The 20773-nt window shown below is 44.3% G+C and overlaps 1 protein-coding gene across 1 annotated transcript in view; it reads right to left on the bottom strand.

Annotated features, from left to right (window-relative positions):
* Window positions 1-20773, bottom strand: part of LOC138212032 (phosphofurin acidic cluster sorting protein 1-like) — a 54944-nt gene that overhangs the window by 24402 nt on the left and 9769 nt on the right. Inside the window, exons 2-3 of the mRNA XM_069172274.1 lie at window positions 1328-1415; window positions 76-165 (exon numbers count right to left, since the gene is read on the bottom strand). Of these exons, the coding sequence (XP_069028375.1) occupies window positions 76-165; window positions 1328-1415 (178 nt within the window). The remainder of the gene's footprint in view (window positions 1-75; window positions 166-1327; window positions 1416-20773) is intronic.

Below are 20773 nucleotides of genomic sequence, written 5' to 3'. Positions count from 1 at the left end.
ATAAATAAAAAGAATGTAAGTTTGTGTTTATTTCTGACTGGCAGGTCCGTGACCTCTCTGAACCCTCGTTCGTACCTGCAGGGAGAAGGTGAGCTGGAGGTCGGTCTCCGTCAGTCCCGCCGAGGACAGCAGGATCTCGTTGGAGCGCAGGATCCGTTTGGAGCCCTGAGGAGGCGACATGACGAGAGAACAAACAAGTGTGAGAGCCGAGAGAACCAAAGCGAGGGAAGACGGACGGATGGCTGCTGCCGGCGTGCCCCCGCCGACCCCAGGAGAGTCGAAACAATGAACTCGAATCAACCACACACCGAGAGAGGAGCGAACGGAGGAGGTGGAGAACGAGGGCGCTGAAGGAAGAGGAGATTGACTGATAGGTGAGAGAGCGGGGGGGAAGATCGAAGCGGCGGCATGGAAAAAAGAATTTAAAAAAACAGCTTAAAGTGCTTCATGTGCCAGAAACGGCTGAGAAATTTACGGGTTTACTCAGATGGAAAACAAGACAAAGACGACGAAGAGTGAGAAGAAGCCAAGGAGCAGAAAGTGGGAGCAGAGCCACGGCTTTAGAGGCCGATCCAAACATCTGACATTTGGACCAAATCTGACAAATTACAGCGTCTTTTCTGAAGTCCTCCACATAAACTCGAACTAACTCGGCGGCCTCTTGGTAACAGGAAGCTGCCGGCTGGGTGAAATGTGGGGTGAGACTTTAAAGCCATCAGCGTCGCTACTTCCCTCAAATAATTTAGAGTAAACAACGACGGAGGAGTTTCTGAGAGCGCTTTTGGCTGCAAGACGAAGACGAGGAAGTGAGTCCAGATCCGATAAACCTGACTCGACAAAACAATGAAGAACTGCACAGAAATAGAAAATGGAAGATTGAATAAAAAATAAAAAATTAATAAAGGCTCCTTTTTTTTGGTCTATTCAGCAACATTTCAGTGACTTGTTCAGTGTTTAAGTCTAATAATACAAATCTGCTGATTAAAGGTAAAGATATAACGGAATTGAAGCTCACTAAGAGAATTTAGAAGACTTTGTTTATTTCCATCAGATGCAGCAAACATGTAACCTGCTTTTAAATTCAGATTTATTTTTTTTTTATGTTTTGGTTGGGTTGACAGGGATTTGAATAGGTCAATTTAAGTCAAATCTTTAAGCTACTCTTAGTGTAAACTCACATTTTTCTGCGTGTTTGAAGAACATTATTCCACATCGTAGCTGGATTTCATTTCCTAGAAGTGTATTTTTTGCGAAGTAAGTCAACCCATTTTTGTCAATTTCCACCCGCCGCCGTTTGTTCCGTTTCATTTCTAGCGACGTCTCGTACCTGCAGTTTGACGGCGATCACCACCGAAGTGAGGTCTTTATCCAGCTCCTTCAGCATGATCAGCTTCTTCAGGGTCAGGTTGAACAGCCTGCAGGAAACACACACACAAAAAGAATGCAATGATTTCCAAATCATGTAAACACACATGTAAAAAAAAAAAAAATAGACCAAAGATAACATCAAAAGTTGAAACTGGAAAGTTTTTGTTTTATGAAAAATATGTGCTCATTTTGAATTTGATGGCAGCAGCAAATATCAAAAAAGTTAGGACAGAAACACCTGATCGAACATCTCAAGTAAATCATCGCATTCTGTTTTATTTACATTTTATAAACCTTTTTGGAAACAGGGTTATAATTAAATTACATATAAGTATGTAAATGAGGCCTTCTGGACCAGATGTGCAGGATATGGGCTAAAAAGCAGCTTGTGAAACTGGAAATCTGTCATTCCCTTTTTACTTTTCTTTACTTTTTCCTTCTTAAGACGAGCATTAACATGAATTCAAATCTAAAATGACAAGTAAGTTTTAAAGAGGCATTCAGCGCAGGTCTGTGTTTCATCTGATGACAAGCTGTTTAAAAAAAGATTCAATCCAGCCCACGACGGGACCGAAAAAGGTTTTCTATTTTTGTAAAACAAAACAAAAATAAAGGTAAAAGTGGCCTTTTTCCGACTGAAGCCGACACGAACGTCAGCAAACGCGGAAATTATGCAACTTGATGTCTTTCATTTGAGAAAATCACTGAAGAAACAAGTTTTCTACTGCGAAAAAACAAGACACAAACTCACCATGAGGCAAAACCAAAGCGAGCAGACACACAACACACGTTGTTCCAAGACAGAGAGACGAGAAGCACTTAAAGAAGTGAAATTGAATCAGAGAAAAGACACACACACACACACACACACACACACACACACACACATACACACACACACACACACACACACAAAAACAAGAACACACACACACACACACATACACACACGAAACAGCAGCTGAGCAGCCAGGGGTCAATCTGTTCAATAATTCATCTCGGTGGCCCGAGAGGATAGAAAGTAAACCACGAGAATAGACCTGGCAGGGAAAATACGAAGATACAGAGAGAACATAATGTCAAATATTCAGGAGGAAGGTTGACGACAGACGAGCCGACAAAAGACCAGCGAGAGAAAAGAAGACGACGCAAAAGACGGGGGACGGGAGTAAAATGACATGAAAAATGGAGGCAGGGATACAGACGGAGACGAGGAGACAACAAGCAGGCAGACAAAAAGAGAGACGAGACGGAGGAGGGAGGATGAGATGCGGGAAATTGAGAGAGACATCAACGGAGGGATTGGAGACGAGGCAAAGACAGAGGCTGACACGGTGAGTGGAGAAAAAAGATGAACTGTCTTGACATCGTGAATACGGAACACAAAATGAGGCTTTTTGGGTTTTTTTAAGTATATACAGAAAAGACACGTCAGAAAGTCCAAACAGGACAGAGGTTACATGACCGCAGGTAAAGTGCTGACACACAAACTTCTCTTCTAATGACGCCTGTGAAGATTAAAGGCAGCCCGAGTGGACGAAAAAATTGCCCTCCTCATCCAAACCTGTCAATCTTCAGCCGGGCCTTCCACCCAGATCCACCTTTCATCTTCTCTAAAGTGCTCCCATCCCCGACGCCGACGCAGACGAGTGGCCGTCGAGGGTTGACGCAACCGCGCGGGGGGAAAAACTCAGTGACCAAACACGGCGAGCCGTTCCATCCCAAAGCTTTCCGGCGCCACATCAAAGTGGGCCAGGAAAGAGGCTAAAGCTATGAATAAAAACAAATAAAAAAAATTTCTCTCTCTCTCTCTCTCTCTCTCTCTCTCTCTCTCTCTCTCTCTCTCTCTCTCTCTCGCTACGTGAGAGTAAGTGGAGCTTCTGCCAACACCTGAGTGGAAAGAATGAAGGTGGAGAGGAGGCTGGGTGACAGAGGTGGATTTGGACCGAAGGCGAGGGGAGCACACAGGTGGCATGGAGGCTAAAACACACAACCAAAAATGGCCAACCTGCAAACTGTAGAACTGTTGGACCTCTTTGCAAAGATCTTTCTGTAACTTCACCAGCACGCGCACACACACACACACACACACACACACACACACACACACACACACACATATTAGTGCTGATGCAAAGTTTGGTCCAATCCCCAGAATGATCGTACCTCCGGTTGCTTTTTCCTTTTTAAAAGAAAGGGCTGGGTTGAAATGGTGAACATGAAATGTTGATATTTCTAAGAACTTATTTAAAGTGACAGTCCATCAACATCTGGAGGGAAAAAAAAACCCAAAATGCTTCAGTTTAGAAAAGAAGAATCTAAAGTTTAGCCACATTAGCTTATTGGAGTCAGAGCTTCAAACCAGCCGCCAACATGCTTCAGTTTGATTCCGGTATTCGGGTGGGGCGTTATTAAAATATCTGTTCAACTGTGACACACTCTTCAAAGGGGGTAATCTCCACTTTGCATTATGTCAATCTCGTCCGTCGGCGCGCATCAGAAGGACGCGGTCCTCTGTACCTGCTCGGGAGCGTTTCCCTCCGGCACCGTGATCAATCACAGAGCTGACGAGATGGTAAACGTTTACGACCCCGCCGGGACCTTCGTCATCGGACATCACAGCCGCCGGTTATTGCTCGGGGGGGGCGGGGGAGGGGGGGGGTCCTAAAACTCCTCCAACAAGGAATATGATGAGACTCGAACAAGATGTCACAGAGAGACGGAATTCACGGTTCAGTCCATCAAATGGAGGACGGCGGAAATGTTAACAAACACATGCAGGAGTTCTCAGTTTGCTGCAGTAATTAGGTGGACTGTAGCACAAAATCTAAATTTCCCTCGAGATCAACTTCCAGTAAATAGCCAGAAGAACGGTGCTTCGGTGTTGCTCATTAAGTGGATTCAAGTGGGATCTCTGCAAAGTCTGCACAAGCTGAGACACAAGCTTTCCACTGAAACATCATACAGATTATTCTGCTCTCACCGGGGTCCCATTTCAAACCATTTGGTAACAAAACAGAAGCACAATTAGTGACGCAAAGAAAAACTTCTAATTTGGAAAAACCTTGAAACTAATTTGCATGAAAAAAAAAAAAAGACATACATTTCTATACATTTTCTTCACTCTATCTTTAACTACCGTGACTCTCTCCGCATGAGAGACGCAGCCTGCCGGCCTTCAGTCAGCACCAGTCACCAACGAGGGGAATCACACGGCGAAGGTCAGGACGGTCCCGCCTGCCGGCGACGCTTCCTCAGCGGTCCGGTTCTCGCTTCTGCCCTCGACAGCCGGCCACCGCTCCTCGACAGTCACCGCACGTCGTGAACAATCTGACCGAAAGCGACGGACGAGAGCCGAGCACGAGTCGGAGGAAGAATAATCAGGGGGCCTTAGGGTCGTCACGATACTGGTGCTGTTGCCATTTTAAACCGTTCACAACGTTTTTGCCTCACTTCTGGCAGATAGACTGATCAACACTGGTCAACACAAACAATGTATTTATGTCATGATATAATGATATTTGGCCTCTAATATCAGTATATTAGCCCCCCTCCCCCACCCCTATCCCTTCAAGCACAGCTTTCTCTTTCTTGCACAAATAATTAGCCTACAAACCTGCTTCCACGCAGCAACAGCTTGGATATAATTATAGGCTGCAATGCATAATGGCAAAAACAACAAACCAATTTGTCTTCCAGAGACTTGAGCAAAGGCAGGATTTTGATTAATTCCCCAGAGGATTTAAATCTCTTGGACCCACATTGTTTTTTTTAGACTCCCATTTGGGTTCCAGACTCACAAAACAATTGCACGGGGCTTTATCTATTTACCATGTTCTTCTCATGTGATCCCTGATGATACATGTTTATCACATGTTGCAACGCCTGATGAGATGGGATAAATGTGTGGGAAAGTTTCCATCCGGGAATCTACGCAGACGTTACGTCAGGAAAATGTTCCAAAACCGTGTTTCCAACAGACAGAACGCATGTTTCACAGTCACATGGAATCACATGAGGTCCTGCACATCTGAAATTCATCTGGTTTTTACAAAGAAATCCTATAAAACAAGGAAAAACTTACAATCCCTTTTATGAATTGACGTGTTTAGAGTCAATTTGACGCTCCAAATAACAATTATTTATTCAATAAATCTTTGGATGACGATTCATAGATTAGCTGTTTGCTCTTTAAATGTCAGAAAATTGTTTAAAAAAAAAAAGTGTCAACTAATGTTTCCCAAAGTACAACCTTTAAATGTGTTATTTTGTCCCGACCGACAGTCCACAGCCGAAAGATATTCAGTTTATTATCATGGAGAAGGGAAGGAACCAAAAAATATTCACATTTGAAAAGCTGCAATCTGAGAATTTTGGCTTTTTTTTTTTTCCATTGAGAAAATGACTCAAAATCATCAATCAAGCATCAAAGTAATTTGGGATTGATTTTCTGTCTATAAACATATTCATTAATTGACTAATGGCTGTAGCTCCTCATCAATTCATTGTTGGCTTTCATGGCATTTATTGCCAAAATACAGTCAATCTTAAAGAAAGAAAGAAATGAAAGTCTCTGTGTGTGTACCAGCAGGGGGCGCTCTAACTGAGATGGACATTTATCTCAAGGATAAAACGGTGATGTGATCGCTCCAACGTCTACCAGACAAACTGAACTGTAGGTTGTTGTTGTCTGAACTTCCTGACACTGAATGTGTCACTGGACGCTGCCGGCCGCGCCCGTCTGACACCAACACAGGATTAAAGGTACCCGTAGAGAGTGTTAGCAGCTGCTGTTTTGAGCGAAGTGCTCCTTTACTCGTCCGACAATCGATACCCGTGTCTTTCATAGGTCAGACGCATCAGTAACCGTTCCGTCTGGAGAATGTGAGCTCAGAGGCTTTTAAAAAAACGTAACAACGTGCTCCACATCACCCGATCAATAAAACACACGATCGCTGGAGTCCCGAACACCGAGTGAACGGGGAAGCCGATGTGCAAGTGGCTGAAGCTGCAGTTCCTCTAATGGCTCCTGGCTGACACGATATACAAAAAAAAAACCAAATAAAATGCTAATAATCTCCTGCTTCGCCTGTAAAACACGTGTCAACACGTTAAGTTTTCCCTCTTTCTAATGTGTATCTTGGCAATTTTACAAACGCCACTCCAGAGAAGAGGAGCGTAGGAGTGAGCAGCACTCGGCTGTCTATTGACTTGACATTCGTCCTTATTGACTAAATTTGGTTTTGTATTTTTTGAAGGCTTCAAACAAAGCAGGTCTTCTGAGTCCTTTCACAGACCTAAGGGTGACCTGAAAAAAGAAATATATTTCTGTTTATCAAGTGTATGTTGATCTTGAACATCCTATTTATGCTTAACGTCTTTTTACCGTCTGATGTCGATTAGCTGATTCAGTCTTGTTTTGTCTGGAAAACCTCCAAAAATTCAATTCGCAAGCAGGGACAGCAGTTTGACAAAAAAAATGTAGGCTTCTCAAAAACTAGTTTTAATGTACCCCCCCCCCCCCCAAAAAAAAGGCTTGCATGCTTAAAAAGTTGAAGCGCCTCTTTACGCCAATTTATTGCAAATCTGTGTGAAGAATGGCACAAAAAAATTAGCACATTTCAGAAGCCAGAACCGGCAACTGTTTGTCATTTTTCCGCCACACTATCATCACGATGTTCTTGAAGGACGAAGCGTTCCTGTTCGTCTGCTGTGCTCGTACACTCCAGGAAGACACTGGAGCACGACGCCTTCGCAACAAGGTGAGCGCGTGCAGAACCCCCCCCCCCCCACCTTCACCGGCGTGTTTGGTCGAGTTCGGGCTGCGACCCGTCGGGAAAGCACAACAGCAAGTCCTGGCACCCCAGAACTCATCCTCCTCCTCAATGCTCACACCCAGCACCGCTGCTCCGCCCGTTAACATCTCCGGTACGACTCGTTGCCTGCATCGGTTCGGCGATGTTATGTTACAAGTTCATACCGGCCACGCACGACCTCTGACACCGGCACGATGTAACAAGAAGGGTTTCCCACCGACTGAAGCCAATTCAAGCAAAGCGTTCCAAACTAACTCCTCTCCATCGTCACCGAGATTTTAACGAAGGAGCAAAAGTGGTTTTCCGCCAGCACACGCTAAAAAAAAAAAAAAAACCGCCATAACTTCCCCAGCGAGGGAAATGAACATGAATGACATTTTCACAGGATAGAAAATGTCAAAGATGTGACTCGAGAAGAAAGCGAATGTGTTTTGAGGCTGCGAGTGTCTGAATGTGTGAGCGTAAGCGTGCGAACGCCTGTGGCTTTAAGAGGAAGGTGCCCACGGTTCCCTTGACAACCGTCCGTCACGGGTGGTGTGACCTTGCCGTGTCATACAAGCAGAAATGGCATTCTAAGTACACGGCGCGGAGGGAGGAACCGTCTCCGCACAGACCTCCACGCCGAGCCCTCTCCTTTATTTACTCTGAAGCCTCTTTAACTCTTCCGCCCTCCCGAACCTCCTTTATGATCTTCATCCTTTCTCACCGTCTTCCTCTGACTTTGCGCTCACCTTCCAGGCCTTCGTCGCCTCCCTCATACTTACTTAAGGACCGGTGCCGTCCTCCCCTCCTCACACAACGGTACTCAACTCCTCTCGTCAGCATCGCGGCGTTCCCTCCTCCCCTCGCCGATTGTGATCGATAGCGGTGCCGCTTCCGCCGCTGACAAAAAGAGTGAGAGTCTTCCCCTCCTTTCTTTATTAGCCTCCCCTGCTCCTCTCATCCACACTCGTTATCATTCCATTACATGGATTAGTCCGTCCTTGACACACCGCCGGGCCAAACACTCCTCTTTTTCTTTTTTGGACAGAGAGCAACACACACACACACACACACACACACACACACACACACACACACACATCCAATAGATCATATCGAAATGTGAATCGATACAGATTTCATCAGCGTCGGGTCCATTTTAGGCCAATGAATCCGAAACATCCCGAAAAAAAAGTAACGGAAATTAGAAGCAAATTAATGCCGAGCTGAAGTAAGTGAATGCACATTAATAGAAGTACCAGAAATCACATGAATCTTTTAACTGCCGAATATCAAAATGAAAAGATGGGAGAACGACGCATGTAACAATGGTTGGCTACAAAAACCTGATGCAAGTTAAAGCTGGTGTGTCGGGACTGAGCGGTGTGGCTCAAATCTGTCACGATATTAATATGAACACTTTCCCAATATCAGTAAATGCAACAGTTCAATGAAACTACAAGTCAAATCATTAAACAGATGTTTGAGTGAGGTTCATGTTGCATAAAACTCCTCAAGCAAAAATAATTGTTGAATTAGAATTTGCTACAAAAATGTTTTATTTTAAAAAAAAACCAGAATGTGTTTTAGTGATAACTCAGTGTCAGTTTGTTGGTCCACTGAGAGACAGAACAGGATAACAGCGAATTATTTCCCAGCTGTAGCAGGCTGACCAATGTCACACTCGATTATGATGCACGAACACCGACCATAGGCTATGTTTGAAAAATATTTCTACCGCTACAGCTTCAATCAGGCTAGTGACACCAACACCACAAATCTATCTGTGCTTTCTCAGAATTTTCCACATCACATTGAATCAGTCCACCTCAAGGCACCTGCGACTTCCCCGCTCTTAGTCACGTTACCACAAAACAATTACACAACTGCACCAACACAAATGAGGACATGCCGTTTACAGTTTGATGGGTTACCTAAAAACGTCACGAGCTAAGTTTAGAGACGAGGGCAAAACTTTTTAGGCTACCGCCGCAAAAACAAAAGCTCAGTTGGAAACCGCTCACGCTGTTGTCAGCATGTGTTATTCTGAGGATGAATGACGTAAAGGGAGCAAAACAAAAATGAAAAAGTCTCTTTGACAGTTGGACTGAGAGTGTGACAACAGGACCGATGGCTCTCTAACAGATGATGGACTCGCAGTGGAGCTTGATAACATTGAATGTCAGGATACATCAGGGCATGTTGTGCTTTGTTTACAACAGTGAGAGCAGACAAACATTCTGCACTTCTGCGCTGGACTAAAGGATGACAGTTGAATCAGAAGGAGCGCTCTCATTGATTGCGATGGCTTCACCTTCCCACCTTATGTACAACACTTGTTTTGGGCCGCAGCCCCAATTCATGCATCTTTATTTCGTCTTTATTGACGACATGTCTTATGAAGTGATTCGGTAAAAGTTTCTCGTTTGGAAACTGTCACGTGAAGTTAGGAATTGTCTTATTGTTTACCTCTAATCTACCTCATCATCAATATTTGGGCATTTCCACCCAAATCTTTGATCGTATTCCGTTACAGAAAAACACGTCTGCGTGTGCTCCCGGGCATAATTTGAAACTGACGAGTGTTTTTCAAACTGGATACCGAAAAGTGAGCAGGAAGTGCCTCTAATGGAAAACCCACACTGCTGCGCAAACACACAAGCAAAAAGACATAGTACGCACTTAGCAGTTAATGACACGTGCTACACGCGTAGCTACGAGTTAATCACACATACCAGTACGAGATAAGTGTGTGTTTGTACTGAAAGTAAAGTGAGCCAAACCCTACTTCCCCTTCACGCTCTTATTTTCCCCGTCACTTAGATGGTAGACGGTGGTAGATTTATGGCCGGGCTTGTTGGCCTTCACGCACACGCACACACGCGCGCGCGGACGCACACACACACACACACACACACACACACACACACACACACACATTTTGTGCACAAATACACATTTTTCAAAAAAGTAAAAAAAAAAAAAAAATAACCCATTAAGTTTTCACAGCCTCCAGACCCTGGAGAAAAAAAAAAAAAAAAAAAAAAAAAAAAAACTGTAAACCAACGCTGACGGCCAGCAAACGCTGGACTTTGATCTTTGGAGGTTGTGTATGTGACTTTGAAAGTGTGTGTGTGTGTGTGTGTATTTTAGTGTGTGAAGGTGGCAGCGACGTGGCTTAAAACCTCACATGGGTTGTTTTTGATCCCGAGGTCCTCGACAAGCTTATCGGCAGTCTGCACAACGCACGCTAACCCCGCTCACGCGCTAATGTAGACACGCACACACCGAAAACACGCGCAGGGGGACAAAAGACAAATATGCTCATATAAATTAGCTAGAAAATCCAGAGCGCGCGCACACACACACACACACACACACACACACACACACACACACACACACACGCAGGCAAACACTGTGCAAAGACAGGGAGAGAAGAACGAACGGAAGAGAGGGAGGGAGAGTCAACAACATCTCGTAGTGTGAAGCCTTACAGGCAGCAAAAATAACAAGCATTTGGTTCCTCGCTAACAACAGTCTGGAAATAGCTCTTGGCTGAGTGCATACAGCCTGTAAAGATGTCAACAGTTTGGCAGAGCAGTGCTGAATCACTTCTTTTTTTCTTTTCCCCCTCTCCTCTTGCTTTTATATTAAGACGCAAACAGAATAATTCATCTGAAAAGTGATCTGGAGCTCACAATGCGTGTCATTACAACAACGGATGAGTGGCAGCGCAGCACGGAGCTGGAATACAAAACGTCAGGCGGGCCGACACACACCGCGCAGGTTAACGCTTCACGTACGCGTGTGCGTGGACGCGACGAGGTGGCCCCGTGGGGGGAAAACGGGTTTTGGGCGAGTCTCTGAAAAATGACTGGAGAAAATGTGTCGGTCCACGAGATGCCAAAGAGAAATATTTCAAGGGGGTTCTTATTTTACTCTCCAATTTATTGTGATGTTACATTTTAGTTGATAAACGCCTCGGACTCATTGAAGTCTAAAGGCGTTACAGTCGAGGGTCGTTTAAGATCAGGGATCGGCGAATCCTCATTTCAACCCGACGGTGGTTTGAACGAAGACGCCGCATTCATTCATTTACATCCGCGTTGATGAAGGCAAAACAATTAGAAATCACAAAAAGAAAAAAAACACCAGAAAAATTACCTTTTAAAAAAAAATAAAAAAAAAAAATAAAAAAAAAAAGGCATTAGTCACATTGAGTTTTACCCAAAACATCTGTAAAGACCACAGACTCTGTATAAAGGTGGACGTAGCTGTCGGGTCTGAAAAATAAGGCCGATGCAGACGTGCCTTCAGATACAATACCACCGAGTGCCACGAGAGGTCGGCTTCAAAAACCCATAAAAATCTATACATTTTTGTTGAGTTTTTTTGGGTTTTGCTAGCTAAAGTTACTCCTCATAGTTTTTGTGGCGGTGCATCTGAAAATATTCCCGTCATTAATTCAAGAATAAGACGGACAAAATCCGAACTCGAGGCTTCATGATATCAATGAGACCAGGTTTGAATAATGCAAAAACACTCAAACCTCAGAGGCGTCTTCTGTTCTTATTCTGCTGGCATTGAATCGATATGGCATTAATATTACAAAGCCACAAAAAAAAAAAAAAAAAAAAAAAGTTTAAAATTTTAATGCCAACTACACTTCCAAATCATGGAGACCATCGCCGCACATGTTCGGATGAGCTCAAATTTTAAACCAAAGATTTGAGATTGAAATTGGAGATCATGACTCCGTGAGATCACCGCGGAGCTTCATCCGAGGACCCCTCTACAGGAGCCCAATCTGCCTGGAGGAAATGAATGAGTCATAAAGCTCTGCAGTGTGCTCTGCTTCTCATCCGTGAGCCTCATGACAGCCAATGAGCTGCCGGAGGGGGCGGGGCTTACAGACCAGAAAAGCAAGGGGATGAAGCAACGACGGTGGCGGGGCCCAAGACATCAATCACTGAGGACACATGATTGTGTTAAGTCTAAGACATAGGGGTGCGGGCAAAATTTAGAGACTGAACAGTGTGTGTGTGTGCAGGTAGGTGTGTGTGTGTGTGTGTGTGTGTGTGTGTGTGTGTGTGTGTGTGTGTGTGTGTGTGTGTGTGTGTGTGTGTGTGTGTGTGTGTGTGTGTGTAGGCTATAGCCCCCTGTAGCCTGGACAGATGATTAGCATGCTGGTCACAGCAGCAGTCAGACTCCAGTGAGTCTGAGGTTTCCTCCATCCTCGCCCACAGTGGTGAAGCAGACCAAAGCTCCAGTAATACGAGAACCAACTGACAATGTTTGTTAGAGAAAACATATTTCTGACTTCTTTTAATCCGCAACGGAGGACAACATTTCTTTACAAAAGACCAATTGGCAATTCCGGTTTCATTTAATTGTCTATTTTCGAGTGAAAGTGTGATATAATTCAACTATCCCTGGGAGAATATTTGTCTCGCTGCCAGCTGGGGCGCAGATTATGAATAAATGTATGCATCCTTGAATGCAAAACACAGCAGAATTATGTATTCTGCTTGTGTTTTTGCATTCAAGGATGCATACATTTATTATAGTACGCTGCTTCAACACAGGTCGAACCCCCCCCCCCCCCTTAACGCTACATCAAGAGCCAGCTTAACATGAAACCTGGAGTGTATCCAGCCTTCATCATTCAACCAGATCATCGGTGGTAAAGATATCATAGTTTCTTAGCAACCGACTCATCGTGAGCAAAAAATAGTTTATGGGCCACGTTTCACGATGAGTTCAGGACTAATTCTCGGGTTGAGCGTTACAGATTCACCACCTGGTTCGTGTTAAAGTAAACTTTGGGTTCATGTTTTCTGTCAGCAAAGATGAAGAGAAGGAAGTTATATTCAGAGAAGCGAATGTCAGCTGCAAGTGGGAGGAATCACATTTAGCAACGTCCGAGTCACAGAGCTGGAGATGTTTGGGATTCATCGGATGGGTCATTAAGAGACACTCCGACCGCAATCTGCCGTTTGACTATCAGAGACGAACCCTGTGGGAAATCTAAGATCTTATGCAAATCAAAACACTCGAACCGAACCGGGTTTTAACACCAGCCCTTCTTCTTCCACAGCTCTAAGATGGCTTCACTAAATAGGATTTGTTATCTAACATATTCAATTCAGTAGCCTCTTAAATGTATTCTATAAGCTAAACTTTTTGTCTTTGACTTCTTTATTTGTTTACTTAATATTTGCGTGATTCCAATTTTTTTTTAATCTTTAATGCTGAAATATTCAAATGTGTGTGTAAAAAGCCAAACATCTGGATCTCGTAGCATCAACGTTGTCGAAGAAAAGCCGCTTAATAGCCAGCTGCGACAATACTTGGAGGCGTTTTCGGAGAAGAAGAATGATCCAACCCCATCGTGCCCAGGAACGTATGTACTTAGTGGTAATTAATGCAAATCAAAAAAAGTCTTTATGTATTGTTTAATAATGTATAATGAATGAATTCCCATTTGCGTCTAAAAACGCCGGAGCTTTCTGTGGACATTATTTAGTATTCTGAACGAGACTCACTCAGCTGCAACAGCTTCTAATCAAGAGTCGCGGGGAAACCACACACACGCACGCACGCACGCACGCACGCACGCACACACACACACACACACACACACACACACACCATATAATCTCTCCCCTGTCATAGTTCGGTACAGACTCGCCCCGATTCAAATCTTATCCCCATTTGTCCAAACAGAGCGCAGCATCCCATCCCGCTGACGCGAGTTACACACAGGTGGCGCCGGAGGCTCGATGTCGAATACAGGAGAGGAGAGCAAACAAACACGCACACAGAGGAAGCTAATTATGGTTCAGCTGATCAATATGCATGAACGCTTTACTATTAGCTCTGGGAAACTGAGGGAGAGCGCTGGAAAGGAGGTGGGGCGTGGGAGGAAGCTGCTGAAACTAAGATATCACAATTTTGTCTTTTAAATTTCAGTATGAAAACGTGTTTTTTTTTGCTTTTTTTTCTTTTAAGATATACTTTACAACACTTCAACTGCGTCGTCAAATCCTCAAATATTAGCCATGAGAAAACGGCTAAATGAATAGAAAACAGAGCGTGCAGTGCTCAGGTGTTCACGTTTTTACTCCCCAGACGTCATATCTGGATTTTTAATGGGGTTAACTGGGATTAATTATGGTTAAGTGTTCATTTACAGGCATTAATGGGTCCTGGACTTCCTCTTACTTCCTAAATGGGTCCACCGGTGCATCATGCCTTGAAGAGCTACTTACCTCATTAGTTTGGATCCTTCAGAATGGATCGTTTTCATTTTTAAGACGCCAGCAAAGAAACAGAAAACCGGCAATTAAACTATTTTTAGCAGCTTGAATGCAGAAAACATCTCGTGTTGGATTAATGCACATGTGGATCATTCATTCTGCTGTGGACGCACACAAAACTTCAGTCTGTCTGTTTTCATGTTTTTTTTTAGACGTTGTGGGAGGTGTGTGAGTGAAAATCTGTCAACATCAGAAACAAAACAAAAAAACAAAAACAAAAAAATCACAAAAATATAAATCTCCTGCTTAAAACAAAACATGATTTGTTTTTCAGAAATTGGATTTTGGTGCCCAACGACTTTTGATTGCTCCAAAGTGTGCAATAAGTCACAAAAAGGGAGAACAATAACGGATCCAAAACTCACCTTAACATACAAGGTGAAATTCAAGAAATAATAACAGCGCAACGTTAAACTCCTTTTCATCAGCTGATGGCTTTGGGAGACGTCGGCCTCTCGGCGTCCTAATCTTTCCCTCCACGTCATGCTTTTCTTGTTTTGGTCTCGGTGCACGAGAGCATTACTGACAATCGAAGTGCTTCTGTGAGTGAAGGGGCTGTAATTAAACGGGCCGCGAGACGCGGCCTCGGCTCGGATGATAAAAGAGACGTTTTGCCTTCCACCAGAATATTCTGTTCGGGGAGATTAGCCGTGAAATGAAGCCGACCGTCTCTCCTGCCAGTCTGTCTTCCTCCTCTGTGACATTTCCCTTTTCCACGGTACGAGAGACACAGCGTGTGCAGGCTGCATCTCTGAATAATCCTGCCGGCCTCAAGCCTCACTTCGCGTGTTTAAAGTGTCTTTCAGTGAAGAGAAGAGCCAATCAATCAGCGTGGAAGGTGTGTCACCTGCATGGATGGACGGCGGGCCGGCAGCACCGACACACTGCAGGACCTCCTGAAGTGTGTGAGGCTCATCGTCTCCTTACTGTTCACTACCCCCCCTCCCCCCACCCTCTTATCTCTTTTGGTAACCCAAACTGTCCACCACTGTCTGCCAACATAAAGCCTGACCGTCTCTGTCCCCCTGCTGCCCTCTCGTCTCCTACACACACACACCCCCCCCCCCCCGGCTCTTTTCCATTCCCTCCTCTGGTGATCCCCGGTTCTCCATCTTCTTCCGTCTGTCTCATCTGATACCACCGCTGCCTCCCTCCATCCCATCCCCCTGCTCCTCCTTCCGCTCCTGTTTGTTCCACCAACCCCCGCCCCCCTCCCCCGTCTAATTGACATGCTGGTCGTTACTTTTTTTCCAATCAGCTATTCCCCCCCCCCCCCTCCCTCTTCTTTTAGTTTGATCTATATCACCGTCTCCTCTCCAGCATGTTTGAAGAGATTTGAAGCGATGCGTGTTCTGGCTCTCTGCTTCATCTTTGCTTTTTAATGCTAGCAGCCTTTTGGTCGCTGGTCTGTCTTAAAAAGAGCGATGAAGGCAAAATAATTCCATAATTTGCAGCATTCAAATTATGAGCAAAAACAGCCTCTTTTTTTTGTTGTTTACAGCAGCAGCAACAGAATAATTGAAAAGATAAATTGGGCCATGTTTATTGTCAACAAGCACAGAACATATTTTTAAATCCGATGCTTCAATTTGACTTTTTGTTTGCCACCGTCTCCCGCTCAAAAACAAAATATCCAATATAAGAAATGGATCGTTACCGCAGATGAAGAGAGCGGCTTCATCCACACAACATCCGAGGAGGAAAACGCTCTTCATCTGGAAGACAGCATGAAAAATCACATCCCCGGGAATAGGGAGCACCCCCGCCCACGTTGGAAGAAATTATGACATTTTAATTAGATGTCGACCAATAAACTGTTCCGGTGTAGCGGCTGAAATGGGTTTATTGCAGATATATCTGTAGGAATGAATAATGTTGGGCCATAAGAACATGAATGTCAAACTAGGGTTGAGGTCATTCACAAACGGTGTCTCCATTGCAACGTTTGTCTACCGAAGAGAACTGACGGGATGATTTTAACGCCGTAAAATGTCCTGCTTGTAATTTATTTTGATCACAAAATGAAAAGAAAACTATCGGCTACTGTTTCACCGAGATAGTGATCAGTATCAGCCTAAAAAAAAAACATGAACATTCAAGTCGCATTATGCAGAAAACGCTCCCTATTTAACAGAGAGGAAATTGTTGAGGCCATCTTTCAGTTACTAATCTGATCACGAGGCAAGATGCAGCGGGATGTGTTTGACTCAACTCAGGAGGTGACTCTGACTGATTGAGACTGAATTACAACCCGTGAAAGAAATCTTGAAACATTCACATCCAAAAAAAACACGACAGATTTCGACACGATTTTAAGACATTCAAACAACCTATGAAAGAAATTAGCAGACTTTTATTTTGAAAAACAGCCATTTGTGACCATCAGATGTGTGAAGATGCGGTGAAGACTTCTGACCTCTGTGCAGCAAAGAACGACGGGACTTTTTATTTGTTTGTTTGTTTATTTTTTTTGTCATCTATCCAGCCGGTTCAACTGGTACTTTCTGTGCTTTCCCTTGCAGATTCTCCTGGTTCTGTCTGAGGTTTATTCCTGCTAAAAGGGACTTTTTCCTTCTCGGTGGAAAATTGTTGAAATGTTAGGTTCTTTTTGTACAATGGTGTAAAGTTCTGCTGTGAGGACTTCTATGTGAAGTGTCCGGAAATTACCCTGCGTTGTGATTTGGCGCTATAGAAATAAAATAGAATTGGTTTATACACACACACACACACACACACACACACACACACACACACACACACACACACACACACACACGACCTCTGCTGCCCTCCTCTCGGCCCTGTGTGTCTTACTAATGATGCGCCGATCTCCTAAGCATGCATGCGTGTTGGCATTGATGAATAAGCACGTCAGTCAGCCAGCATATGTGTGTGAGCAAAAAAAAGAAAAACAGAGAGTGTGTAAACGTGTGTGTCAGTCCGACTGTGTGGGAGAAACAGTGACAGAAACGGAGTGGGTGAGTGTACATTGGCATAAGTAGGTTACAGGTAATACATAACATGGTTGTGGTGTGTGTGTGTGTGTGTGTGTGTGTGTGTGTGTGTGTGTCTCCACCACATGGACAATATGTACTATATGCACCACTGAGCCATGTGACTTTCCCGTATATGTAGTTTCCAGTACTCTGACTCATGTTTAATCTGAAAGCAGAACAGAAGTGATTTCTCCAGAACAGTAAAATGTAGTGTGTGTGTGTGTGTGTGCGTGCGCGTGTGTGTGTGTGTGTGTGTGTAGACCTATTGCTCACCACAGTGCTCATCAAGACTAAATCCTGTCATTGCTCTTCACTGTGTGCTTTTGCCCACAGCAGGGGAGCTATTTGAGCGTGTGACTGCATGTAGGTGGGTGGGCACTTCTTTTTTTTCTTTTTTTTTTTCTTTTGGTGATGTTGTTATACCGAGCTATCTAGTGTGCGTATTGGTACGTGGGCGGCTGCTGCCGCCTCGTTTCCGAAGGCATGAGAGTTAAGTGCAGCGCGCGCGTGCGTGCGGCTGACTGCAAGCGAGTTGGAGATGTCAGCTATTCATCAAATTTCTTGGAGGAACTCAAAAAGTCGGATGGACTAAGAAGGAAGGGGAAGTAAACAAGAGGGACCAAAACGGTTTTGGACAGGCCACCAGTTCAGCATGTTTGTGCTTAAAATATAATGACAGAGAGGGGAGGAAAAAAGAAAGTGCTGCAAAGAAAGTCAAAAATGAAAGCAGAAGAGTTGGATGGGAGGATATATATATATAAAAAAAAAAAATGGAACAACACATGAATGTGTTGAGTCACAGCTTATGGACATAATAGTGGTGTATTGGTGAGTAAGAAAAACAGCAAGTCACCCATGGGGCTGAATAAATGTATGAATATATGTGCGTGTGTGTGTGTGTGTGTGTGTGTGTGTTCCCCAGGGGCAAGTGTTGCCATCTGCACACCAACATGTAGCTCTGCTCTACATTTGGGCTAGCAAAAAAAAACAAAAAAAAAACAAGGGTTGCTGATCACATCCAATCACTGCTGCAAACACACACACACACACACACACACACACACCAGCCACAGTTAAGGCACTTAACCCTTTAAACACAAATGGCTCGCAGGTATACATAACCAGACAATGTTTTTCTCAGTGAAAGTGACAAACAGCAGCAGCAACAACTCAATCAGCAACCCACGAGGCAGAGCGTTAGAAAGCAGAGACACGGACCTCATGGCGTCTTCACAAAATACCACATGAATCCAACAACGTTTACGACTAACAAATGTTCATTTCACCTCAAACTTTTATGATCTTTCCAATGTTCAGACTTGTAAGTACAAATCTGAAGCGTTATGGACGCAGCTTAGTGTTAACGACTGAAACCAAACTGCAAGCAAAACTTCCGCTTTTAATTCGTCATCACGTCCGTTTCTAAAGCACGAAACCGAAGTGAAAGATCAAATGTAACAAAAGCAGGAACTTCCAAACAGCCTCCACGGTGACTGTGGTTTAGTCCAACCGCGAACGCACGCCAACAACACAGCTTTCCAAAACTGAATCACTATCAACGGCGATCAGTGACTTGCAGGATTCACCCGCTCGGGCAGTTGGCGGTGAAACGTTTCCGGTTGTATGTTCAGAACAGTCACAGAATACGCTTTAGAAATATGTACGAACACAATCAGAAAAAGGAGAAACGGATTTCTAGCCACCCGAGGACGTACATTCACACATCTGGTCATAAATCAAGTGGCGACCACAGACTGTGAGGTTTGTGTGAAAGCAGACGTTGCTCCGGGGTCTGAAATATGAGGCCAACGGTGGCGTCTCCAACTGCAATACCGCAGAGGGCCACTAGAGGTCGGCACGAAGAAGGCTGCGGCTCCATAGACTCCCATTCAACTTCTCTCATGAAATACAAAGTCGATACATGTTTTCCAAAAGTCATATATATCTATAAACTATATATACTTGTAAACAACAGCTACTTTAGATCTACTACTGCGAGTGCATGCTGAGTTTTTGGGAAGAACCACCGTTACAAGCGTGGGAGGGCACCACACTAAAACACACACACACACACCAAAATAAAAGCTCCTTTGTTTACACATATTCCCTCTCTACTAACCCGTCCAATTATTCCTCATGAAAGCAGAAACGGTACACGTCGCACCTTTCCGGGGGCTTTCCAAGAGTTTCATGTTCGATAGAAATTTTCATTTCTCCTCAAAACTCAACAAAAACATCACCGCATGTTCAAATTTCAGTCATCAGATCTTTCCTGCTTGTGCTCTTTTTGTTTTTCCTCGCCGCTTAGCTCTTTCACGACATGAAAAGAAAAACTCTAAACTGTGAAGACTTCAAGGCCAACCGGTGCTTAAATTTAGCGACAACAAGACGTGGATGGAGCCGGTGACGGTGATGTTGGATCTATGACAGCAGGTGAATCTGCACCAGCCAAGAGATCCATAAGGGCGCCTTTGGTTCGTTGAACCGCTCCAGAAACAAGGGCAGCGGAGGCGAACCTGCTCTCGGTGGCAGATCCATCACGGCGGCTGGTTAAAGGGACAACGAGTTGTAACGGTGGCACCGGGGAAAGAGAGGGGGGGGGCAGATATCAAGAGAGGTTGAGTGGTAGACGAGACTTGGACGGGACAAGAGCGCTTAGATTCAGCTGCTTGCTGGCGTTAATACTAAAGGTATGTCTCCGTGGCGAGAGAGGGATAAAAGAGAGGAAGGAGAAGAGACGAGGAGACGAGAGGGATCACATAAAGAGAAGGTGAGGAGGAAGGACGGAGGAGGAAGAAGGAAGGAAGGAAGGAGGGAGGAAGGAAGGAGGAAGTGTGTGACGTAGCTAATTCTTCAATCCCGCTGCCGTATCTCCTGCTTTCTTGCACCAGCTGATCCCTTCCCATTCATCACATCACCCCGGCTTTGTAGTGGTCCTCTTCTGATATGATACGATGCAGAGTTGAAGATGTCCACAATTCTGGTTATTTTTCCTGTAAATCGCCAAGATTTTGCTACTTCCTCCTCGTGAGGATTTCTGATGGTGAACCAAATAGCTTTGGGTTTTGGATTGTTTATGTGACAAAGCAAAAAGCAAGTCTATGGACATGTTATATTACACATATCTATATGCATGGAGATGTAGTTTCTTTTAGGTGTTTTCTCTGAGAGCTGTACTTTTTTTTTTTTTCTTTGCTCAAAGTAAAAATATTGATTGACTTCATAAAACTTGCAGACGTTTAAAGCAGCTGCTGCAGCAGATGTGGAGTTTTGTCTTTAAATCAGGAGA

Source organism: Embiotoca jacksoni, unplaced genomic scaffold (genome assembly GCF_022577435.1).
Source record: "Embiotoca jacksoni isolate LCO1_2020_lvr unplaced genomic scaffold, fEmbJac1.0.p SCAF_51, whole genome shotgun sequence".
In the NCBI taxonomy this organism is placed as follows: Eukaryota; Metazoa; Chordata; class Actinopteri; family Embiotocidae; genus Embiotoca; species Embiotoca jacksoni.
This window is presented reverse-complemented; position numbering and strand designations above follow the sequence as displayed.